This window comes from Notamacropus eugenii, chromosome 6 (genome assembly GCF_028372415.1).
Source record: "Notamacropus eugenii isolate mMacEug1 chromosome 6, mMacEug1.pri_v2, whole genome shotgun sequence".
In the NCBI taxonomy this organism is placed as follows: Eukaryota; Metazoa; Chordata; class Mammalia; order Diprotodontia; family Macropodidae; genus Notamacropus; species Notamacropus eugenii.
Window position 1 is genome coordinate 388,188,788 of NC_092877.1, and position 25,530 is coordinate 388,214,317.

Here is a 25,530-nt window from a genome sequence, read left to right on the forward strand (position 1 = left end):
AGGGGCACCAGCAGCAAAACTGCTCTAGTCCCCACCTTGGAGAACTTCCCATCTTCCTAGGGAGCCCCAAAGCACCCACCCCTCCCAGCTGCTCTGTCCTGGCCCCCTAGGAGCCCCCAATACAGGGCAGCCCCTCAGCCTCTAAGACACTCTGGCGATGCTCCTACCTAACCCGAAATTCAGACTCACCTCCTCCTACAAATGTTCCTCTCCCTGCTGCTAGTCACCAGGGCCTGCAGCCCTGGTTAGCCCACCCCTGGAACAGTGGTTCTGCCACAGTTATAGGAAGCTCCCTTTGATCACCTGCATCTAGGCCCCTCTGCCTGCAGTGAGGTGGCCCCTGTCCTCACCTTGTGCATCTAGTAAGCACCTGATGTATGCAGAGTTCTGTGGCTCCAAAGACTGCCTGCCCCTAGCTGGGCTGCCTCACAGAGCCAAGAGAAGAACCAGTCACAGGGCCCACCAGGGAGAGGGAGAAAAGCTCAGGAGAAGGATAGGGTCAGCTTCACCCACCAGGGCTTTGTACCTCCTGACATTAAGGCTGGGCACTCCAGGAATGGATGGGAGAAAGGGCTGGCCCCTGGTACCTCCCCAGTCCCCTCCAAGGCCAGGAAAGATCCCTGCACTGGAACAGTTAAATCATGGGGGAGGGTATGTGACAGGTGATGCTGAATCAGCCACCAGGCCCCCAATCCCCTCTGGGCTTGCCCTAGCCCACACAGAGGGCTGGTGGTGGTGTTGGGGAACCTGTGGCCTTCTAGGTCCTTGAATTTGGCCCTTTGACTGAATGCAAACTTTGCAGAATAAACCCTGTTTCTTCTAAAGATTCGAAAACATTGCACTTTGGGGGCTGGTTATGGGCTTGCCTTCCCTCCCCCAAATCCTGCCACAGCCACCTTTAAGGGGCTGGTGGGGCCAAGGATGAGGAGCGAGCTGTATGGCTGAGGCTGAAACTCTAACCATCCTGCACTCCCTGCCTTCCTTCAAAGACTTCAAAGACCCACCATGGCTCCCATCCACAGGCTGCCTCAGCCTGCCTCTTCGCTGTCTGGGCCAGCTTCCTTGGGGTCTTGGGGCCAGGCTACTGGACTGAGGAGGCTGGGGGCTAGATCCAACCACATTGTCACCTGAGTCGCCTGGCAGGTGAGAAGGGACACCCCCTTGCAATCATGGTGTTTCCCACTTTAAGAATGAACTTGGATCTCTATAGGGAAAATGGCGGGCTCTAATGAACTGGCCCAGGATGTGGCCCCACCCCGTCCCTGGATCAGCTTAGTTTGAATGTGACGTACACGATGTTCTCCAAGGTCCCTTTACACACACCATTTTGTCCAGGAACACTCAGTTGGGTGAAAAGGTAAATGGTCAGGTGACCCCCACAACATCCTGGTAGATGCCTGTGAGGGTGTCTGTCCTCATGGACCAGGGTCCAGAGCCCTGAGGGTCAGCTTCAGTCACAGGGACTTTACGCCCTTGCTGCTGCTTGGCTCTGGGCCTTAGGGAGACCCTGAGGGTCTCAGGGTGTCTGAGAATCTGTCTTTTTTTAAAAAATGTATTTTGATGACAACATTCCAACATCATTGGTTTCTTTTGCAATCCTATATATTTGTTTCCTGCATTTAACATTATTTAGAGAAGGGGTCCATGACAAAAGAAAGGGCAAGAATTCCTGCTCCTAGCCAAGCCTCAGGGTCACAGGACCTTGGGGACAAAGGCAAGGATGCCCAGAAGGACCAAGATACTTAGGATAGTTCCTTGGTCTATAACATGCACACGCACACACAAGTTAATTTCAAACATGACTAGTCGTTATTAACTAAGCAAGCTAACAGCCTTGCAGGTTATGTCAATATTATCTGTTTAACTCGTGGAATAAATCTCTTCCTGTCACCCTTTGACTTCCTAGAGTCTGTGTTGGCCAGTTCCAGGCTTTCTTGTTGGGGTTAGGGGGCTGTGCATGTAGGGGTAACCCTAAGTATAATGAAAAAGGCAGTCCAGGTTACAGGCAAGGGAGGAGATGGGGGAGGCAGGACTGGGGAGATGCAGTACAGCCATAGGTCCCCCGCCCTCCCTGCTCAGCACCCAGGATGCAAGTTCCAAGGAGGACCCATAGGAACCAAAGGACCTCACAGTATAACACAGGTACCTGATACCTCCAAGTGACCATACCGATGGAGGCCATAGCCGCAGCACCAGCAGCACTAACACCAGCAGTAGCAGCAGTAGCACTAGCACCAGCAGTAGCAGCAGCGGCACCAGCTGCAGTGTAGGGAGTGGAGGAGGGGGTGAGTTCAGAGTCACCAGGAATTAATGGGCAGGACCTAGGCCCACCCAGAGGGCTGGAGGATCCTTGGTTGCCCCGGGCAAGTGAGACCTGGGCCACGTGAGATGGCACGGGCTGACTGAGACCCGGCCTGTGATCATCATTCAGAGCCCAAAGCCTGGGAATCTTTAAACACTTCTGCATCTTCAGGCCTGAGAGACGCTGAGAAGGGCCTCAGGCGCACCTCTTCTGGGGCGTTGGAGCGCCTGTCTCTGCTTGACCCATCTCTCAAAAGTGGAACCAGAGGAAAATTCTTCCAATGTTTCCCTGAAACTAAGGCAGGGAGGGGGAAAGGTCATTCAAAGAATCTGGTGCAGGAACTCTGTCTTCAGAAGCCCTGAAATGGCCAAAGGAATGGGCCTCCTGCTCCTCTAGGAAGTTCCCGGTGCTTCTCCCCTTGCTGCTCCATTCACTAAGATACCCGGCTTCTTGTGATTAAAGTAGGAGAGTGACTACAGTGCTCACACTTGACCCAAAAGCCCCCAGAGGCCAAAGCCAGACAGGAAGCCCTCCTACCCCCCTGAGTGGCCTCTTTGTGGGAGCAGAGGCCCTCCCGCCAGCAGAAAAACTGCAGGCCATTGATGGCAGGATGACCCAGCTAAGCTCTGGCTGGGAATGGGCTCCAATCTTACTGGGCTGAACAGGAATGATGTGAAGAGTAAGGAGCAGCACCAAGGGGAGAGAGGAGCAGGGAGTCAGCTGATGGGGGGGAGAAGGGGGAGGGGAGTCAGCTGACTGGGGAGAGAAGGGGGAGCGGGGTGAGCTGACTTGGGCAGGACCTTAGTCTGGACAAATCTGAGCAGCCCCAGAGTGGAGGCCCAGCCCCAACAAGGAGAGAAGCTCCCAACTGTCTGTTAACCTTGACTGTGGCAGCTTGGCCCAGCTGTTTTTCATTTCCTTCCCCTTATAGCAGGCTAGCACCTTCCCAGGTGAGGTGCCTACCTCAGGGAGCAGATGAGCACAGATCTCTACCTCTCCCCTCCCTTCTTCCCTTTCTGCTCCCAACCCCAGGGCAAAAGAGGGCAAGGAACCCAGCTCACTGCCACATGGTGGCTTAGCCCACAGTCTGATGCTCCCTCTTGCCACAACCCACAAGGAAAAATTCTCTTAGTCCCCAAGTGCAGTCTTACCTGCCTGAGAATCCAATGGGGCACTCACCTCGACTGGACCGTAAATTAAAACTCAAGGTGCGCTTGATGCCTTCACAGTTTCCGGGGTCCTCATTAATGATGCCTAGGTTGGTGTTCCAAGTGGTCCAGTTGATCTCATCAACTCTGCAGAAAAACCACCAAGTGAGAGGCTCCCTCCCCATCCCTGGGTCTTAGTTTCCCCATTTGTAAAAGGATGGGCTGGAAAGTGGAGAGTCCCTGCCTGACCTGGGTGCCTGGGAAAGGGTCTTATGACCAGGAGGTCATGCCAAAGGACCCATCAGCTAGCTCCTGGGAGGCCCCTCCAGACCTAGTGCTAGCATCCCCCTCCCCTCCTCCCTCCCCTCCTTCTCCCCCCCACACACAATTCTAACATCTCTTATTAGTCTGCTCAGCTGCACAGATTCAAGATTTGGCAAAGAGGGAATCATGATGGCGCATGCTCGGCACAGGGCCTGGCACATGGTAGGTCCTTAATAAATTTGAGGAGATTATTCTGACTGAAGTAGGTGCTCTGGTAAGCAGCCACAGCAGTGCCAGGCATGGGAGCTGGCAGAGTTGGGAGCTTTTGGCAATGGGGGCACAGGAAGGGCCCCCAAATTTCTAACCTCTCACAGTGTCTGGTATTCTCTCATTAAAGAGTCACTCCAATGGTTGGTCAATAGCTGTGAGGTACCATAAAGATCCCAAAGGCCCAAATCCTCATTTTGTGGCATCATCCAGGAGAGCCGAGTCCAACTGAGATCTCTTGACCCACTACAAAGCTAGATGCTAAAAGAAATTTGGACGGATGGCTCACAGGCTCTTCATGGAGAATCCAATGAAGGGTGCACTTCTATCAGAAGGATCCTGGAGGAGCATAATGGGAGGAACCCCAGAGAGCAGGAGCAGAAAGCAACGTGGAGAGCATTGGATAAAGGTCAAAGGCCAGAGGGACAGAAAGGGGAAAGAGATGAGGAGCTTAGAAAAAGATGATGAAATTCCCTTCTGGGAAGGATCTGATACTTCCTGACAGAAGGACCTGGTGGTAGGAATGGAAAAGATGGGAACCTTCCAGGAGAATGACTCCTCCCTTCCCCTTATAGAGTCGGTGAGAGAGAAGGAGAGGCCTTCCACCCCCAAGAAGAGATTAGACTTTTGCTGGGCATGGATAAGACAGTGATAACTGCGAAAAGAACCATGGGGCTCTTCTGGGCAGAACTCCAGGAGCCCAGAGGTACCCAAGATGCCCAGGGAAGGCCCAAAGGAGCCCAAACCACCTTGGAGGGACTCAGGGGCCTTGGGCCAGATGAACCTGTTCCAGCAGACATCAGTGACAAGCTCCTGTCTGTAGTGACATGTTAAAGAGCATGGAAGACAGGAATGGATCGTACTCTGGAGAAGGGAAAGTATGGATCCCATTCTTTACAAAGGGAAGAAAGCAGAGTCTACAGACAACAGGCCAGTGCTCTCAACCTCCATGCCTGGAAAATTCCCAAAGGGATCATGCTGGATGTGGTAGGTGAGCACCTGGAACGGAATGGGGAGCAGTGGCTTCGAGAGCTCCTGCCAGGCTAACCTGCTGTCCCTTTTTGGATAGGGTTACTGTGCTGGCAGATAAGGCAAATGCCATCAATAGTTTACCTGGATTTTAGCAAGATATTTGCTCAAGTATCTCATTCTCTTCTTGTGGAGAAGATGCATGATGTTGGTGCTTGCACTTTATTCTCCAAGAGGACCATGGCATCAGGGAGGGGATGCCATGACGTGTGAGGGAGGGAAGCCCTCACTCCCTCCTCCAGAGCTGTCTGGGGCCCATGGGCAGACGTGAATCAGGACAACTAGAGAAGGCCTCAGAAGATGGAGACGTGGAAAAGGCAAGGGTACAATTAGATGGACTCAACACCCACTCCAAGAGGAGCTGTTAATAGTTCTGGAATTTGAAAGGAGGTCTCCAGTGGAGGGCCCCAGGGTTCTACACTTGGAATTGGTTATTTAACATTTTTATCATTCACTTGGATAAAGGCATAGACGGTAGGCCCATTGCTTGTACCAATGTTGGGTAGAGATCCTGGCAGCCTGGAGTATTAGACTGGCTCTAATGAGGCAGTCCAGTTGAAAAGGAATCATTGTAAAGGCTTGTACTTGGATGCAGAGAATCAACTTCAAAAAGACAGTGTGTGGAAGACAGGGTAAGGGATCGTTTGTCTGAAAAAAGCTATAGGGGTCCAGTGGGACCACAAGCTCTGTATGAGCCAGCCACGGGAAGGGGCAGCCAAGAAAAGGTTAATGTAACCATGGGCTGTGTTAAAAGGAAAAGAATCCAAGAATAAAAAGGCGATGTTATTGAGTTGCTTCGGTCGAGTTTGACTGTGATGGAGTTTTCTTGGCAGACTTACTGGAGGGGTTGGCCCTTTCCTTCTACAGCTCATTTTACAGATGAGGAAACTGAGGGAAATAGAGTGAAGTGACTTGCCCAAAGTCACACAGCTAGTCAGTGTCTGAGGCCACATTTGAACTCCTCTTTCTGACTTCAGGCTGGGCACTCTATCTACTGTGAGGTACCCTAGGAGGTAATGATCCCCCTCTACTCCAGCCTAGTCAAGCTACACCTGAGCTACTGGGCTCAGTTCTGGGTGCTACAGTTTAAGAAGGACCTTCATGAGCTGGTCAGGCAGAGAAGTCTGGGCTGGAGGGCAGGAAAAACTGGAGCCATCCACAAGCAGCACAGGCCATTTGGGAAGGTGAGGACATGCCCGCCCCCTCCCTGGAGGTTGCAAGCAGAGGCTTGGCCACCACTCTCTAGGTTTTGGTGGGGATTCCATTCAGAATGGGGTAAACTAGTGGCCCCCTCTGAGAGCTCAGCCTTCCATGCCTCCAGGGTCCCACTTTGCTCCATCATCTCAGGGACACCAAGTCATCTCTCCAGCACTCATGATAAATGTAATGAAAAAGACACCCCCCATACACACACTCACATTTCACAGGTGATGGAGATGGTGTCCTAACACTTGTGACCAATAACAGTCCATGAAGAGCCACCTGTGCCATCCCCTGACTATTGCAAAGGCAGTCCAGAAAGATGGGGAAAAGAATCCTGGAGGATGAAGCCCAAGCAACTGCCCCCATAGCAGCCCCCCAGAGCCCTTCAGCTGACCAAAGCCAGGCTGGCTGGCTGGCCTCAGGGCCAAAGTTTGGATCAGGCCCCACTGGCCCCCGCCCCCCAAACTTGGCACCGACCACTTGTTTATCAGGGTGGTCACCACCGGGGACCCCTTCTCTCTGTGTGGGCAGCCTCTGGCCCTTTCCAAATGCTCAGCTTTTACAGATAACTTATGCCCTTCTCTGTGTAATAGGGATTGGCCAATGGGGCCCAGTCCTTGAGCATGAGTGCACGTGGAGGTGGGGGCACCTGCTCTGAGAAAAATAGAATTGGGAGTTCTAAACTCTCTCTCTGTCAGAGTATTCTGTGACCGATGCTTGGGACTGCCTACAATCGGCTGCAAAGCCAGAACTGAGGGTTCATACAAAAGGCCCAAACTCCCATGGCCCTCCTTAAGGGGCCCAGGCTAAGGATAAACTCCAAGGACAGGGGATGGGGAAGGGGGTGAGGGGGCATGCTCCAAAGCGGGGAGCAGAGGTGTCCACATTTCAAAGGCAGGCTCTCCAAGTATCCAGGGGACTGGCACTGGCAGGTAGCACAGGTCCCTGTTCCATTGGCCATGACCTTTCAGACCTCCCTCCCCATGTGTGACTGCAGAACTACCTCTCTCCCCCCGCCCTGGTCTTTTGTTCTCTCTTTTTTTTCCTCCCTCTCTCTCCACTTCCCTCTCTTCTTCCCCTCCGCCTCCCTCTTCTCCTCCCTCCCCCCTTCTTCCTCTCTCTCCCCTTCTTCCTCTCTTCCCCCTCTCTCTTCCTGTCTCCCCCTCCCTGCCTCTCTTCCTTCTCCCCCCTTTCCCAGTCCTTCAGCCCAGGCTCACCGAAAGCACCACCTGTAGTCCTCCCTTCCATCAGGTGTGTAGCCCACCTGCACGAGCTTCCCTGAGCGGAAGGCCTTCCGCATGCAGTTCAGAAAGCTCTTTTCAGTGTCCAGGATGGTGATGGCTCTCTGTATTTAGGGTTAGAGTTAGAGATGCAGACAAAGGGAGAAGCCCCAAGGAGCTCAGCCTGAGGCTGACCTGCAGCCTCCCAGGGTCTCCTTGCAGATTTGCCCCCTTCCCACCCTGACCTGATATGGGCAGCAGGACAGAGGGCTGGTTCATGCCCTGTGCAAGGAGAGGCAGCCCTGGGTCTGGGGAGCTGGTGGCCAGGGTGCTGGGGGTGGGCACGTGTGTGGACCTTGTGGGTTAAGAGGAAGCAGAAGTGGAAAGCAGGAGGGTAAGGGAGCTTTATGCTGGGTGAGGAAAAGGAAAGTGTGACCTCCGAAGGGCTGCTCTCCATCTCCTGCCAGAGCTTGAGCCTTGGTCTCTGCCCAGCTGAGCAGGAGGTCCAGGCTGGGGGCATCACTGAGCCTTCCTCTCAATCTGCTCCTCCACATTCTCCCTGCCCCAAGGCCTCACCTCCTCAAGGGTACCTGCACAGGTCCAGTCCTGGCATGCTCCATGCTGGCCCCTTGGTGCTCACGTTTGCCTTTCTGAGGACTTGCCTTTGGGCATTATGCCCTTCCCTCCTCCACCACTCCAGCAACTAACTATGGGTGGGCACACATGGTAGGAGGCCTTTGGTTTCCATCTGCTGCACAGAACTAGCCTGACCAGGGACCAGAGGAGACATAGAGAGTGGGGACATACCTTTGCTCTGACCAGACAGCTTTACCAGGGCCTCCACCTTCTGATCTAAATCCCTGTAGACAACCAGTCATCCAGACCCTGCAGGCCCAGGGCTCATGCACTTCTACCAGCTCTGAGGGTCAGTGAGCCCACACTCTCTCGTACACATGCTCACATATATACTTACAAGTACTGACATGCATGCTCACATATGCTCATACACATTCACACATTCACTCACATACATACATAATCATGCTCACAAAATCACTCATACATACAATGCTTACACATGCACACACATACACACATATGTACTCATAGTTCACAATACACTCAGTCACACACATGCTCACACATGTTCACAGTTACATTCATACACATACTCTACACATACATATACTCATGCTCACACACATTCACACCCTCACTCACACACATGCATACACATACTCACAAACTCACACATACACAATGCTTACACATGCACACAATGCTCTCACACTCATGCATGCTCACACACATGTTTATACACATGCATACACACACTCACAAACTCATACATACACGATGCTTACACATGCACACAATGCTCTCACACTCACGCATGCTCACACACATACACCCATTCACACACTAGCCCACATGTCCACACACTCACACACATGCTTTCCCACATATACACACACATTCACACAGATATTCACTCACACACATGTTCACACACATACACACACACATGCACACCCAAAGGACCTGGAGCTTCCAGATGCTTTTGCTCTCCTGGGCAATCTTATTGACCGTCTCCCCCATCAGGGCGATGAGCATGTTGAGAAGCAGGATATAGGTCAGGATGACGTAGGAGAGCAGGAGGATGATGAAGACCGCCTTGAAGTCGTAGTTCTCGGTGAATTCCAGGTCCCCCATGCCGATGGTGAACTTGAAGAGCTCCAGGATCGTGGAGTAGAGGCTGTTGTAGGAGCTGGTGCATGGCCTACAGCTGGCAGAGCGACGTCCCCCGTGGCAAGCGGTGTCCGTGCTGTTCTGTCCGTCCTCAATCAGGGTCACCACCGCTGAAGGGGCCCAGGAGGAGTCGGGAGCTGCGGCCGAACCCCTTCCCCCAGTTGCCCACCCACTGCCGCCATCGGCCTCCTCCAACAATGGTCCGCCAAGGCTGGCCTTCACCCAATGCCCAGAGTGGCCCACACGCTGACCTAGCATTCCTGTCCTGCCTGGCCTCCCTTATGGAGGGTCCCCCTGTGCCCACCTCTCAGGGCCCTTCAGAGGTCTACTCACCTGTGGAAAATCCAAACAGGAAGACCAGGTAGACAAACATGAAGCGACACAGATCCCTCAAGATCATCTGCAAGGAGAGGAGGGTGGTCAGAGTGGCCACTTGGCCTGGGGAGCAGCCTGCTCAGGCTCCCGGCCTGCCTCTGTCCTGTCTGGCCTCTTCCTTAGCTGGCACTCACTCCCAGCACATGCTGCTGATGGCCAGCTTTCTGCAGCAGAAATGGAACAAACCTTGACTTACTGCCCACTCCCACCGGGGGAGACTCCACAGTGCCAGAAAGCTGGCTGACCAGGCTCAGGTGTCCGTGGACTCCCACCGCAAAGGCAAGAACTCTTCCCTGTCTCACAGCAGAAGAAACGTTGTATCGAGCGTGTTCCCGAAGCCCCTCTGTGCTAACTTCAGGTCTGCTGTACATTGTATCCAGCATGTTCCTGTATCCCCTACAATGCTGTTACAATGATTGCTGCTGTGTTCGTCTTTCATTTTCAAAGGACACCATGACATTAGAGAAGTGATGACATGACTTGCACTTGACTTTGTTTTGAGTGAAGGAGGGCTGTGCAGGTCAGCAGCCTCACTTCTCCTCCTGAGCCATCTCAATCCAGGGACCAGATATTCATCAGGATGACTGGAGATGGCCCAGGATGCACTGGGAGACCTTGACCTTTTTCTGCTAAGGTCTATTCAGGTGCTCACTTAGAATGAGGTGATGCCCACTTTACAATGATGGCACTGTTTCAATGGAGGCTCCTGCAGATCCCCCTTTGCTGATGTGGGAAATCTAAATCCCAAGGGCTCTGAGCCCTCACTTAGGAAAGTTCCTCTAGATGGAGGTTGGGTTCCTTGCCTTACTTTACTAATGTGTTTGAGACCACATTCAAGTTCCTGGAAACTTTGGGGGAAAGAAGTGAGTAGAATGTAGAGGATCTATTGAGAACCATGGATGGGATGGAAAGTTGAGGCTTTTTTCAGGATTTCCCTCAGGCTCCTCTGAGGAGATGGAAGGGCTATCTGAGCACACCTGGTACCTTCTCCTTCCTCTCCACTCTTTTCACAGATATAGGTCAGTTCTACTTTCGCTTCTCACCAGTTGTCCCTCCATGGTAGATTCTTTCCTGCCCAGCTTTGGATGCAGGTACTCCCTCCTCTCTGCTGCCAGACTCTCAAAATCCATCCTGAACTAGCTCCTGGGTTTCGTGTAAACTCCTCAGGTTGTGAAGGTGGCCCTGACTCAATGAGAACAGACTTCATGGCCCACCTGTCTTTAGCTGATTCAATATGGCGCCAAAGCCCCATTCACTGCTCATTCTGGTTGGCCAACACAATCCAGAAGGGTCCTTTCCTAGCAAAGGCAATGACTTTTAAGGAGGAATCATCAGCTTCCCCACCCTTATTCATGCTGAGTGGGCTTTGTGGTATATCTCTCACCTTCCTCACATACCTCTCATCTCTAACTCTAACCCCTTCTCTCCACTCAGTAATCAATAATAATGGTAAACAGTTTTTTTATATTTTATATATAAAAATAAATAGTAAACATCTGCATGGTGCCTACTATGTGCCAGGTACTTACAAGTCTCATCTCATTTGATCCTGACAATAACCCTGGGAGGTAGGTACTGATATTATCCCCATTTTACAGATAAGGCAACAGAGGCAGGCAGAGATTACATGACTTACCTGGAGTTCCACAGCTAGGAAGTGTCTGAGGCTGGATTAGAACCCAGATGTTCCTGACTCCAGGTTCAGTGTCCCATGTACTGTGATGCCATGTCATGGCCTCACATCTACCACCCTAGTTCAGGCCCTTATCATTTCTCACCCAGGAAAGGCTTGGCTCTCAAGACTGGCCTCCCTGGCTCTAGTCCTTCCCCTTCCAATCCACCTGTTTTCCTTCAGCACAGATCTCCTCTTATCTGATCTTGCCCTGCCAAGCCTCAATCCTCAATGACTCCCACCATCTGTGTTTGCTCCTTCTCACAAAACTGGCCTGACTGGGACCACTACAAGATTATGTTACATTATCTCACCTGGGCCCTCACAGCCCCAAGGCAGTACATGTGCATGCACACACACACACACACACACACACACACACACACACACACACACACACACACACACACACACACACACCATTCACCGGGAGCTCCTCTCTGCTCCCCTCTGCCTCATCTACCACTGAGATACCTTCTGTCCCCTCTCCTCTTCCTCCCATGTCTCACAAGATGAAGCAGGCTCACTCCTGATTAGGGCCAGCCTCTACCTGCACCAGTGATCCCCTTCCAGCCCATCTCCTCTTACAGATCACCCCCTCTATTATCCCTTAGCATCTCCTTCTCTGCCAGCTCCTTCTCTACAGCCCACAAACATGCCCAAGTCTCCCCCATCCTGATAAAAACCCTCTCTTGGATCTTTCCATCCTTGTTAACTATGTCTTGTCCGCCCTCAGTGGCTAAACTCCTCTACAATAGGCCCCTCTACTCTCCCTCTGCTCTAATCCCTTACAGACTGGCTTCTGCCCCCCCCCCCCCCACTCCCAACCCAGTTCTCCTCCTCCCTCTCTGACTGTCCCTCTTTTCTTTGCTGGATCCTCCTTCAGATCACTTCTTCTAACCACAGGTGCCCCTCAGGTCCTGTCCTGGGCCTCAGTGATCTCGCCAGCTTCCATGGATTATCTGTATGTTGAGGATTCTCCTCTGCTTTTCTTGCCCCAGTGTCTTTGCTGACCGCCAATCTTTCATCTCCACCTTATTTTCAGACATCTCAAACTGAATATTGGTAGACATCTTGCCCTCAACGTGTCCCAAACTGAACTCATTATCGTTTCTTTTTTTTAACTTTTTCTCTTCCTGACTTCCCTATTTCCGTCAAGGGCAGACATTGAAGATGCCCTCTGGGCTATTGTCTGTTGTCCTGGCCTGAGTCCAGCCACTGGACTTTGATGACTGGAAGACAGTGAGGCTGATGACTTTGTGCGGCTCCGCCTCACTTCAATTCACCCATGACCTTATTGGTCCTCCTTAAAAATGAAGGAGGAGCAACAAGGGTAGAAACCCCCCAGTCACAGACTCACAGCCATGAGTCGGAGTGTCATCCTTGACTCCTTTCCACGTCCCCCAATCTACTGCCAATCCTGCCATGTCTATTTCCGCTCACATTTTGGAACCTGGGTACAGGCCTTTATCTCTTCACACTTGGATTCCTGCCATAGCTGGGGGTGGGGGGGAGGTCCCACCTGCCTCAGTCTCTCCCCACTCCAGTCCATCCGCCACTTAGCTGCCACAGTGAGAGGAAAGGTCTGACCATACTGTGGCCCCCTTCAATCAACTTCAGGAACTCCCTCTTACTTTCATGATCAAATTTATTTAGCATTCAAAGCCCCCTCACACCTTTCCAGACTCCTCACCATACCTCCTTCCCACATACTCTGATCCAGCAACACTGGCCTTCTGGCTGTTTCATCGCTGGGCCCAGAGGAGAGAGTGAGGCTGGTGACTTTGCACAGGCCTCCCTCACTTAATTCCAATTCACTTGCAAGTCATGGCATCATCTCCCTGATGCCATGGTCCTCTTGGAGAAGGAAAAGCAAACCACAGCTTAACACAGTGTCGGAGCATAGTAGGCTCTTAATAGATGCATCTTAACTGACTGAAAGTCTGAAAACATAAACGTTACCACTGGAACGGCATTAGCACTGTTCACACCTTTGGGAGAAGCCACAAGAAGATTCCCTCTGGGAACTCTGAGATAACCTTTATTCACTCTGATCAGATAATATTAGAGAAGATAGTGGACCAACTAAGGCCTGTCTTAACAAGAAGGGATTGAGCCTTGCAGACTAACACACCAAAGTAACACCGAGGCTCCAAGGATGGCTGCTTTCATCTTTGTAGCCAATTCTCCTACAGATTTTTTTAAAGACCGAGTTACCTTCTCTTAACCCAGGGCAGTAGCAGTCAGAAGTCATAGGACCCCAGCAGTGTGAACTGTACAAGGAATAGGGTCGATTAGAAGGATAGAAGGGTTCCTGACCCCTCCTTTGCCTCTGGAGACCTAGCAGATCTGATGATGTTTTCGTCTGACTCTCTCCTTCCTTGGACCCTTGCAATCACAAGGGGGCCAGTCACAAGTCTGAGGTTCTAGATCTAAATCCCTGTGCTGTCTAGACTAGGCAAGCCCAGAGCCCTAGAGCTCTTGAGATGGACCAACCTTCTCAATCATGACTGAGTAGATCCCCATCTGCTGAAAGCCTCGGGTGTAGTAGAGCATGTTGGTCCAGCCCAGCGCCAGAGAGAATACCATGGAGGCCACATATTCCTTACAATGGCTAAAGTACAATGCAACGGAGATCAGGAGAAACATGGACTGAACAAAACTAAGAGACAAAAGACACGGAACAGGAAAGACTTCAGAAGGAGCAAAAACTCTGGCTCCTGTCTAGAGTGTCTCACACCCCAGCTGAGCTCGGGGAGAGCACAGCAGTGACTTCTGCTTTGAGGTCCTCTTGACCCTGTCCAAAGCACAGGAATGGCCTGAATGGATCATGCAGGACATTCAGGAATAGCCTTGCCCTGATCTTAGGAGCTCCAGCACAAGATTTAGGAACCTGTTAGTCCTCCCCCTGCCCCCAGCTCACACAGGTACAATGTAAACATGGACCATTGCCTTTCATGTGGGCCTTCACAGTGGCTGGGGGTGATGAGGACAGAATGGTGCCATGAGAAAAAAAAGTTACACAGGCAGAAAACCAGGGCTCAAATCCAGGCTTGGCCACCAACTAGCTAATGACTTCCTTGATCTGGGCCTCAGTTTCCTCATTTGTAAGAAGAGCTTGGACACTATACTATGACTGTAAAATCAGAAACTAGAACCACCTGAAGGATAGCGGGATTCTGGTGAAATGCAATGGGCTGGGTCAGGCCCAGATAAATGAGGTTAAAGGTCTTGTCCTTTCTGTCAAGCACAAAGTTACTTGTGGTTTCAGTCAAAAATGCACCGGTTTTAATTGACTCTACACAGGCTGGTCATGATCATGGGGGATGCGAGCATGGACATACATTTTTACATACATGGGATAGCATTTTTATCACAAGTTCCAGCCAGATTCTGTCCAACAGGGCAGCAGCTCCCTGAGATCAGGGATCATGGATAGTGCTGTTTGGACCCCAGAGCATCACAGACCCACAGAATGCCAGAGATGAAAGACCTTCATTTTGCATCTCAGCCTGGACCCACTGCCCCCAGTCTAGGTCAGGACCTCTGATGCCTGGGCTGCTTCCAGAGGCCCCTGAGAAGAGCCACTGTCTGCTTGCCCTGCTGCTTGGGTAATCTCAGCCTTCGAGGCCCCCTTACAAAGAGGACAACAGCATCTGCTCTTCACTCTGGAGGGGGCCAGTGAAAGGGCTGAGCACATAGTCTGTGATCGGCCTTCCCTTGTCCCTGTGAGCTCAGCACTAAGGGTGCCCCTCTGTCACCTTAGCTAGTGCACTCTCGGGGAGAGGCAGGATGAAAGTCAGCCCCTCCCCACACCTGCCCCAGCCTTGGGCCTCTAGGAGAAGTAAAGTCTCAGGGTGTGACCTTGGGGAAGTCAGAGAGCTCATGTTTGAACTTGGATCATCTGACTAGGCTTGGGTCACCTTCCCCCACCCCAGCCACTGTGCTTGCAAGGTACTGGTGGGGGTAGGGGTCAATCACAGACTGCTGGGCCCCCATAGCCTTGGGACCCCTGGCAGTCAGGTTGCTACTCACAAGAGCACCTCGCTGTAGCTGTCCACAAAGAGAGTCTTGAGGGAGGGCCTCCGGTGTAGAAAGTACTGAATCTACAGGGCACAGAGACAGACCATTCACACTCTGTATCCCCACCTCTATTCCAGCTGCCTCCCCACCGCACAGTGCCAGGCACCTTCCTCAGCTGGTCAGGTGGGGTGGCATGAGGGAGCTGCTCCCAGACCCCCAGAGCACTGCTCCCTGCCCTCCCTCCCCGCCCTTCTGACTTCCAAGCTCAGCTTAAATCTCACCTCTGCCAGAACCCTAACTCTTCCCTCTCCCGGACCCTCTCCCACCATGGCCAGCGCCTTCCCCTGGGGATTTCCTTTACACGTGGTCACTGACATTGGATTGAGAGCTCCCTGAGGGCAGGGTCTGCCACATAGGAGATGCTTGTTTACTGACTGATGACTCAGTGAGCGCCCACCCCACTTCACAGCTGAAGGGACTGAGGCTGAGAAGAAGGAATGTCAATGTCCCACGCCACGCAGGTCCTGACCCCATCACTGGGCACCTGTGGGCATAAAACCCTTGGCTTTTAGATGTGCTCAATGGGCAGGAGACAATACTGACCCCTCGGAAAAAGAAATAGATTCCCCCTAGAACAGACAGCAGCTCTCCTGTGACTCGGAAATAGGCACCAGTGGTATAGTCAAATGTAAAGGGAGGCTGGAAGACAAGAGGGGGAGGACATATCAATGGGGCTGGCAGGGGAGGGCCAGGCGAGGAACCCCTTCATGGGCAAGCCCTACCCCCAAGCAGCAGGAGCAGCGAGTACCAGGATCAAAGGCCAGGACCCCTGCAGAACAGCCTGATTAATGCCCACCTGGAACCCCCCACTCCTCAGACGGGCCCCGACATACCTGGCTGCCCACAGGCCGGTGGTAGGCAGCACATGTGAAAATGACCATGTACACGGAATAGACAAAAAAATTGAAATAGAAGATGCGTTTCACAAATCGGTCCCACTTGTCTTGCAGTAGACGGTTCAGAGGTTCCACCAGGAGCATATCGTGGCGGTTCTAGGGCGGAGGCGAGGGATAGTGTCCCCCAGGCTGCCCCTCCCCCAGCTTCCCCTGGCTCCAGCTGCCATCACCACCATCAAGGAAGGCCCAGGGCAGAGAATTGGGGACCAAAGAGAGCTTAGAGACCATCTGGGCAAAACTATTCCTCAACACTTGAAGCAACTGAAGCCCAGGGCATGGAGGCGAGCCACCTAAGGTCCCGCAGGTGGTCAAACTGGGATTGGAATGTAGGGTCTCAAAGGCCATGCTCAACTCTTTCTCCTACCCTCCTCTCATAGGTAGAGCAGGCACCAAGTGGAAGGCTGGTTCATCCCCAGTGACCCCCAGGGATAGGGTCACCAGGTGAGTGGGCTTTCTGGGGACAGACCAGAGACAGGTCTGAATTTGAGCTCCCCACATACACACATGTGCATGCACACACATGTGTGCACACACACATACCCTACTGTCTATCTGAGCTTCAGCTCCTTCCTCTGTAAAATAGAGCACTGGACAAGATTCAGTTCATTTGAATGGGTAATGAGTAAGTGCCTGTGTCTATACCTATGTCCGTATCTTGTCCATACCTATGTCTGTAGCTGTAGCTGGGTAAGCATCTGTGTCTATACCTATGCCTGTACCTTTGCCTGGATCTATGTCTGTGTCTACACCTTTGCCTATATCTTTCATTCCAATTTCAATGTCAACATGAGGCCAAGCACTTTATGAGATGCTGGGTACACGGTGACAAAAGCAAGGCCACCCCTGGCCATCCGTTCTGCTGAAGTCACTCAGCCTGTCCATGGGGTAAGGAAATACAAAGCAGCTGCCAAAGAAAAGTGAGTCATTCCAAGACAGAGTGAGCATTCCCAAGTGGGAAAGGGGAGTCAGGAAAGGTCTCCTGGAGAATACAGCCCCAAAGATGCTTCTTGCAGGGGCTAGCATTACCAAGAGATGGTCAATAGGGAGGGAATTCTAAATATAGGGAACCACCTGTTCACAGACATGAGGGCGGAAGACAGACCATCCTGTCTGGGGAACCAGAATAGAGAGTACATGCATCCCTTATTAGTTGTGTGACCCTGAGCGAGTCATTTACCCTGTCTGCCGCAGTTTCCCCATCTGTAAAATGAGAATCACTATAACCCCTCCATCCCAGGGTTGTTGTGAGGATCCAAGAAGAAAATGAATGCAAAGGCACTTAGCAAACCCTGAAGTGCTAGATCAATGTGAACTATTTAGTTAACAAGCATTGATTAAGGACCTACTGTGTGCCTGGCACTGAGCTAAGTGTTAGGGATTGGAACAGTCCCTGCCCTCAAGGAGCTCACTCTCTAATGGGGGTGAAATTATGGCCATGACTCTGCTCAAACAAGCTCTAGACAAAAAAAGTGGAGATGAGCAGTGAAGGAGGGCCCAAGCATTAGTGGGGACTGGGGAAGGCTTCCAGTAGGAGGAGGGGATTTTAGTTGGGACTTAAAGGAAGCCAAGGAGAGGTCAGCAGTCAGAAAGAAGGGGGAAGAGACTTCCAGGCCTGGGGAACCAGCAGAGAGAATCCCCAGAGCCACTTATTCAAGGCCCAGCCAAGAGATCAGGGTGACTAGATCCAAGAGAACATGGGGGCAGACATCTGTGAAAGTTCTGGAAAGGGAGGAGGTGCAGCTTACAAGGGCTCTGAATGCCAACCAGAGAGTTTCCTGTTTGCTCCTAGAAACCATAGGGAGCCACAGAAGTTTACTGAGTAGGGGGTAACATGGTCAGATCTTTGGTGGCTAAATGAAGGATGGGGTTGGAGTGGAGGGAGACTGAGGCAGGTAGCCCCCCTCCCCAGCAACTACTGCAATGATCCAGGTGTGTGGTGGGGAGGGCAGCACTGGGATGAGGGCAGTGTCAGAGGAGGGGAGGGTGCCTATTCAGGAGTTGTTAAAAAGGTGACATCACAGGCCTTGGCCATAGATGAGACATGTGGAATAAGACTCCTAAGTGAAACAGGCCTTGGTCTCCAGTGCCCAGCCCCTGCCCCTGCTCCCTTAGCCACTCCCCACTCTCATCCTCTCCCCCACCCTCTTCCCCTTCACCCTCCCAGCCCCTCCCCCCAGCCTTGCACTCACGGGGGTCTCACTGCTGCTGTAGGCAATCACCTCCAGCACGGAATTCTTCTCACATGTGTCAATACAGGACAGGTCATAGAGAGAAGAATGCACTGGCCCATAGGCCCACTCGGTGAACTTCCTGGAGAGGTGTCTGCACTCAGGCTCTTTTATCTCTCTGCGGAGAATATAGGCCAGGACCTAGGGCAAAGAAATGGCAGGTCAGCCCTGGGGGCTGCCACTGGCCAACGGGGGGGGGGGGGGGGGCTGAAGGCCGCTAGCTGTCTCCTGGGACAGTGCCTTTGGGCCCAGGTCTCACCAAAGCCAGACAGCTGCCCCTGAGTCCCCAGCACACAGAGCAGGTGATCAGCTCCCTGAAACCCGGGCAAGAGCTCCCTGGATTTGAAGGCAGAGCCTGACCTGGAAGCACTGACTCTGCCCCGCCCCCCTGCATGCCCCTGCAGGTCACCCCGGCACCTGTGGCACTCTGTAGGCACCACCTACCCCAATCTTCCCACTCTTGGCAGCTAGCGCCAGAGGTGTGAGTCCCTTCTTGTTGGTGATCTCCTCCAGCTTTAGGGTGGGGTGACTCTTGGTGCCAAGAATCAGGAGGTCATTGTACATGCTTGTCACAAATTTGGTATTCTCCGCAGTGTTGTCAGCCACCTCCACCAGGGCATGGAGGACGGTGTTGCCCACAGAGTCCTTAGCCTCAATGTCTGCAGTCTGGTGAGGATTCTGGAGCAGGTACTGCACAATACCCAGTTGGTTGGTGCAGGCCGCCAGAGACAGTGGCAACTCACCTGGGGGGCCGAGCACACAGGAAGCCCCAATGGGACCAGGGCAGGAGGGAGCCCAGGGGGCTCTCTCCATCCCACTTCACTCCCTTGAAGGACCAATTATCCAAGGGCTTATGGGACCCAGCTCTTGAGACTGATGAAACCCTTTGGGTGTAAGAGGCCCCTGGATCTTCCCCCTCCCCCATGCCTGGCAGCATTCCAGAGACAATGACTCTGAGTTAGCCACACACCTCTCACCTTAAAGTCAGGCTGACAAAGTTTGAGTGGCTCCTGGGTGGAAGGTAAACCCTGGGGGAGCTTGTATTTGTAGCCACAGCTAACCCATTTGTCTACTAAACAGCTGGGAAAGACTGTGTTTGGGGAGGGAGGGCCCACCTGAACTCAGGACCTCCCAGGACTGAGGGGGGAGGAAGTGGGGGAGGTCAAGATAGGGTGGTGGGCCCTGGAGACAGAGATGAACTAGACACAGTCCCTACCCTCAATGAGCTTACAACATAGATATAAACACAAAATCAATGCAAGGGGGAAGGGGAAAAGAACAAGCATTTATTAAGCACCTACTATATACCCACCACTGTGTTATGAATTGATCTCTATATAAAGCAGAATGAGTCAAGTACAACAGGACTGATGGAAGGACCAAGTAGACTGTCCTTGAGGAGAGGACATCTGAGGTCAGAGGAGGGGAGAAGATGGGGTGTGAGTATTTAGGTAAGACCAGGACAGAAGACAGACAGGAGGACAAGGTAGCTGGAACTTACTATGCATGATGGGAGAAATGTGAAACAAGACAAGAGAGGTAGGTTGAAGTCAAACTGAATAAAACAGAAATGATAGGTAGATAGATAGGACAGATAGGTAGGTAGGCAGGTAAGTAGGTAGGTGAGTGGGTGGGTGTGTAGACAGAACACTTATTAAATACTTAGTATGTTCCAGGTGTTGTACTGAGCGTAAGGGATACAAGCACAAACCAGCCAGAAACTCCTTGCCCTCTCAATAAAATGATTTGTTACTATATAAAAAATAATGAGGCCAATCAGGGGATCAGATCATATGCGCAACATGCAGGAGGAGACAAACACAGTAGATCAGTGTTCAATAAACACCAACCCCCCAACTGCTGGTGTGAGGAGTCACCGCTTGATAAAAAGTGTCAGGGAAACTTGAAAGTATTCTGGCATGGACCAGTGAGTGAGATGAGGAGATGGTGAAGACTTTTCATAATAAAAATATGGGGAATATTGGATTTTTTAAATAAAATTTCTCTTCCATAAGGCCTCTCTCCCTGGATACCTGAGTTTCAGGTACCCAGGGCTTGTGGATGGTCCATTACCAGCTACCAGTTTCTTCGTGAAAGGGCTGTGGGCTGCAGCCAAAAACTGGAAGTTACTCAAATCTCCCCTTTGTTTGTTGCACTGTTGCCACATCAACACTACCAGCTCCTGCTTCTCCCCCTCCCCTCCTTTCTAAAGCCACATCAGCAGTTAGATATTAGATGAGGTAATTGTGTTGGGATAGGGTAAAATTTCCCAGGGTTTACCTAGCTTTTCTCGCTAAGATTGTAATCCCACCTCCCAGCCAATGGAGAGGTGGGATAGTGGGGAGGTGGGATTCTCTGCTTTAGGGTACAAAAATTGTGCTTCAATTTCTGTAAGTTGCCTGCTTCCATCAGATTCCCCGACCTGGTGGAAGGACGTCCCTTTCTCAAGAATTGTAATAAATCTTTTTCTTTCTGTTCTTATTGAGAAGCCTCTTTATTTATTTAAAATTTTGAGTAAGGGTCTTTTTATCCCACACACCAACATCTTATAAACTCCAGCGGGATACATGATTGAGACATAAAAGGTGACATCATAAGCAAATTAAAAGAACAAGGAAGAAATTCACTTTGAGATCTATGGAACAGCAAAAATTCATGACTAAGTTAGCAAGACAGGAGAAGAGATAAAATGGACAAATAAATCTAATGAAGTAACAAAGTACTAGCCTAGAAGCCGGATAAGAGATGATGAACTTAACATGTGGGAGACAAACATTCCTGGACGTGGCCCGGGTGGGAATGTGTTCAGCTGGACTCCACACGTTCGTTAGGTTTTCTTTTTCATTTTTTCATTCTTTATGGGATTGGGGTGGGGTGGGAGAGTAGTAGAAAGGAGAGAAAATAAATGCTTGTGAAAATCAATCAGTCAATATTTTTAAAAGAAAAATATACATAAAAAAGGATATTGTCCCAAAGGAGTTAATATTCTAATGGGAAAAGAATCCATGTAAAGGGGGCCTGGGGACCCAAGCCAGAGTCATTCCCAGAGCAAGGAGGAAAGAGAGCAAGCATCTATTAAGTGACTACTGTGTGTCAGGCACTGTGCTAAGAACTTGACAATGATCCTTTCACTGGATCCTCACAACAGCACTCGGAGGGAGGGGCTATTATCCCCATTTTACAGATGAGGACACTGAGGCAAATAGGTAAAATGATTTGCCCAGGGTCACCCAGCTAGCATAAGTGTCTGAAGCCAAATCTGAACTCAGGTCTTCCTGACCTGGGCCCAGTTCTCTGGGCCCTGCTCCATCTAGGGGTGGGGAGGGGCTGAGGTTGATGGCCACAGGGGAGGCAGCAGGATATAAAGACAGTGGTTGGGAAGAAAGAAAGGCTCCCTTCTTCAGTTGGCAATGGGGGCTACTGAAGGTTATTAGGCAGTGTAAGCACTTGTTCAGAGCTGTCCATTAGGGAAAGGGTATATACTCTAGTGTGAAAGTCAGGCTAGACAAAGGAAAAATGAGATAGAAAAATCATTTTGGGGGCTTGGTTGAAAATTGCTCTTGCCTTGTGAGAGGCACCACAGCCCAGGGCCGGAGGCAGCAGGATAAGTGGAGAGCATCAATGACCAAGGGGGACCAGAACGACTTGGTGACTGGCTGAATAGGGGGAGGGAGCAAGAAGAAGGGGAAGGGAGAACAAAGAATTAGAAACAATCCTGAGATTCAAACCCGGGGACTGGAAAGATGGGGTGCCAGTAAGACAGGAAAGGTGGGAGCAGGATCAGTTATGAAATGCCCTGAAAGCCAAACCAAGGATCCTCATATCTCCCAACTCACTGGGCAGCTGAAGCCAATCCTGGAGCGTTCTCCCTCCTCACCTGCACCTCCCTGCTTCCCATTTCAGTCTTTTCTGGTCCCTCTTAATTCTAGAGCCTTCCATGAGATCACCTCCACTTCATCGTGTCTACACCTTGTTTGTGCAAAGTTGTTTACACATTACCTTCCCCATTAGACTTGGAGCTCCTTGTTGATGGTACTGTCTTTTGCCTTTCTCTGTCTCCCCAGGGCTTAAGTGAGTTGACTAAATGACTGGAAACCATTGGAAGACTTGGTCTAAAGTGGCTTTAGTCAACTGATGAGCATAGAAAGCAAACAGCTTAGGGGGAGGGCACAAAGTGGAGGGTCCATACTAGTCCTAAGTGTGACTGCTTGGGTTGTACCTTTTCTGTCTCTAGCCTCACTCTTCCTTGCCAAAAATCGGCATGAGCCTCAGGCAGCAGCAATAGCAGTGAAGGGTAAATGGGTCCATGGAGGGGACCTGTGCCCCACCTTCAAAGAGACAATAGGGATGAAGAAAGGAGCTGAATCCCCAGGAATTCAGGAATTCCCATTGGCGTCTCCGTCTCCCACCCACTTTCAGTGCTCAACAGAGCTGACGACCATCAGTCAGAGACAACACAGTTAGGAAGGCTTGGAAATCCCAAGATGCATCCAAAAACCCAAGGGATTCTCCGTGACCTTGCCCCTCCTCAGTGGCCCAGCATCAGAGAACCAAATGATCCCAAAGGGCAAGGAACCTTCATGTGGGACTGCCCCATGATCGAGGGCAAATGAGGTCAGTCCCCTGAAGAATGATGGGATGGTGACAGGGAAAGATCCAGGTCACCCCTCGAGGAACAAGTGAGCCACCAGCTTTCTCAAGGCGCCAAACATATTCTAACCCTATGCTTCCTTACTGATAATTAGTTCAAAAATGGTCTACCCCTTTGAATGGTAGCAAAGAATTGGAATCCAAGGGGTTGCCATGGACTGAGGAGTGGCCAAATAAGTCCTGGTACATGAATGTCACGAGATATCAGGGAGTTATAGGAAATAACAACCAGGAGAGACACCAAGAAACATGAACTGATGTACAGGGATGTGAGCAAAGCCAAGAAGACAACTTGCTAAGTGAGGCTGAGGAAAACCACAGAAGGATCCAAACAGACTTGACCTGAGAGGAGCCCTCAGCCACTCTTGTAAGGGCAGCTCATCACATCTTTGTTATAATGGATCGCTCCCTGGGAACAGGGAGGTAGAGACATGCAGGGAAAATGGACCTGATGTGAAAATAAGACAAGAATCAGTGCCCATCACATACTCTGCCTACCAAAATAAAAGCCAGGTCTTCCTTTGGTTTTCTTAAAGAAGTCTCCATGGGCTGCAGCATGGACGTCAGCGCCATTTTCCACCAGGAGGGTCACCAGGGCCATGTTGCGTCTCTCGATGGCAATGTGAAGAGCTGTCTGGCCTGGGGTGAGGGCCACAAGGATAATGTCAGAACTCAGAAGTCAGCAGCACCATGCTGAGCACCAGCGACAGGCCCTGCTCTCAGGAAGCTTCCTGACATGGTGCCTGGCACATCGGAGCCCCCTGGGTCTGCCAGGCACAAAGAGTCCCTCTCATCCTGCCTCTCACCCTTGTAGTAGCTGTCTGTGTAGCTGGTATTCACAAACTCCTCCAGATTGCCTGTTTGCCTGGCGATCTCCAGAAGGAGGGGAATGGTCTCGTTCTTGCCATCCTGAAGGTTCAGCATGGCTTTGAGCAGGCAGGTCTTCCCTGTTTCTGGGTCTAGGACACAAGATAAGGGTCAGTGGGCCATGTTCTGCTCTCAGACCCTTCCCTTCCTAGGGGTGGTGATGGGGAGTGCTACCTTTGAACTCACTGTCTGTGAGCTTCTTCAGGCTCCGATGGAGGTAAACCAGCAGGCCACTGAGCTCCTCACAGTTGCCTTGGGCCACAGCTTCAAAGATTTTCTTGCGGTCATAAAGCTTGAGGGATTTTTCAGAACTGGTGGGAATGGAACCCTGAGCAAGCTGCCTGTAAGGACCCAGCAGAGTCAAGGGACAGAGAGAATGAGCAGGAGGTGCCAGCTGCCGCTTTCTCCTCTTTGTGCTCCATCCCCCTACCCCCACCCCATGTTAGCATGCTAGAGGCTCCTGCTTAGCTGGCCCAGCTAATTCCAAAGTCAACCCGACCAACTGATTCTAAGACCTCATCCTCAGAATATTTTGTTAAGTCCAATTCAAATTAACTATTTTGTTAAGTCCAATTTAAATTAAAAGAGGCAAATGAGCTCAGAATGAAAGCTGTCTGCTCTTCTCCCTGCCCTGTGCATTTGGGGATGTAAGCCTGCCTGGAAGCAGGAGACTGGGCTTGATAACCTTCTGAAGTCATCTCTGGCCTCCAGTACCTGCTGTCTCTTAGCTCAGGTGTATGAGAATATAATCAGAATGCACTCAGAATGTGAGCCACAGAATGTACTCAGAGCCCATGGGAGACTGCTGACCCCTGAAGTCAAGGTTAGCTGAACACAAAGCAGCCAGCATCTGAGTCTCCAGTGGAAGGAGAACTATGGATCTCACAGACTACTCTTTGGGGTCCCTGGGGCTAGCATGGAAACTTACCGGCCAAATTGCTCATCACATGGTGGCCTTTCTTCCATGGGGCTGAACTTAATGATGGGGTATGGAGCTGGCTCCTCTTCCTGATAGTGGGAGTCCATCCCAGAAGACTCCTCCGAATTGCACCTGCCCAGCAGACGACTCCGGCTACGGCTACGGGACGTGGAGAAGGCCAGGCTCTTGGATTGCAGAGTCTTTGAACCCTGGGCATTGTCGAGGGTGCCTGGGCAGGGCTCATTGGGACTTCCTGCCTCCTCTGGGCCTGATTTCTTCATCTTCTCAGGGGTCACAAGTTAGGCTGCAGGAAAACCAAGAAGAAACTCTGGCTCTATACTCAGTCCTGCGATGGTCACACCTGGCTCAGGTTCCAACCAGTAGCTCCTAACTCTGAGTCCTCCATTCTTTGTTCTCCCCACCCTCAGGTACCTTCTGAGCAGCTCAGATTAAAGGCTGTCCTACAACATGCCCACCCTCTCCTGGCCCAGACCCAGGTGATATGCCTGAGACCTCAGGCTGTGGGCCTGTGGGCTGTAGGATGGGTCGACAGGGTCATCCCAGCTGACCCTAGCCAGAGAATGATTTATGGTCACCTTGGGCAGTTGGCAAGGAAGCAAGGAAGCAAGTTCCTGTTCTGTTTCTCTAGGTCCCCAGT

General features: G+C 51.5%; 1 protein-coding gene across 1 annotated transcript; it reads right to left on the bottom strand.

The window, feature by feature from the left end:
- Positions 1–1,584: 1,584 nt before the first annotated feature.
- TRPV1 (transient receptor potential cation channel subfamily V member 1) lies at positions 1,585–25,298 on the bottom strand. Its single transcript, XM_072618993.1, has 15 exons — positions 24,882–25,298; positions 24,128–24,294; positions 23,893–24,045; positions 23,585–23,725; positions 18,881–19,179; positions 18,398–18,577; positions 16,146–16,304; positions 15,856–15,951; positions 15,265–15,335; positions 13,726–13,891; positions 9,516–9,582; positions 8,976–9,292; positions 7,431–7,558; positions 3,482–3,597; positions 1,585–2,596 (listed from the first exon to the last, which is right to left on the bottom strand). Exons 1-15 carry the CDS (start codon positions 25,151–25,153, stop codon positions 2,424–2,426), a joined length of 2,505 nt encoding a protein of 834 aa, XP_072475094.1. The 5' UTR covers positions 25,154–25,298; the 3' UTR covers positions 1,585–2,423.
- Between the last annotated feature and the right edge of the window lie 232 nt (positions 25,299–25,530).

What these genes read in the sequence shown, in the direction of transcription:
- TRPV1 (XM_072618993.1), bottom strand. Translation starts at nt 25,153, where the DNA reads ATGAAGAAATCAGGCCCAGAGGAGGCAGGAAGTCCCAATGAGCCCTGC. An exon ending in AAGACCTGGCTTTTATTTTG is followed by an intron (nt 19,180 to 23,584) that starts GTAGGCAGAGTA and finishes TCGGCCCCCCAG; the next exon opens with GTGAGTTGCCACTGTCTCTG. An exon ending in TCTATTTCTTTTTCCGAGGG is followed by an intron (nt 15,336 to 15,855) that starts GTCAGTATTGTC and finishes TGTGCCCTGTAG; the next exon opens with ATTCAGTACTTTCTACACCG.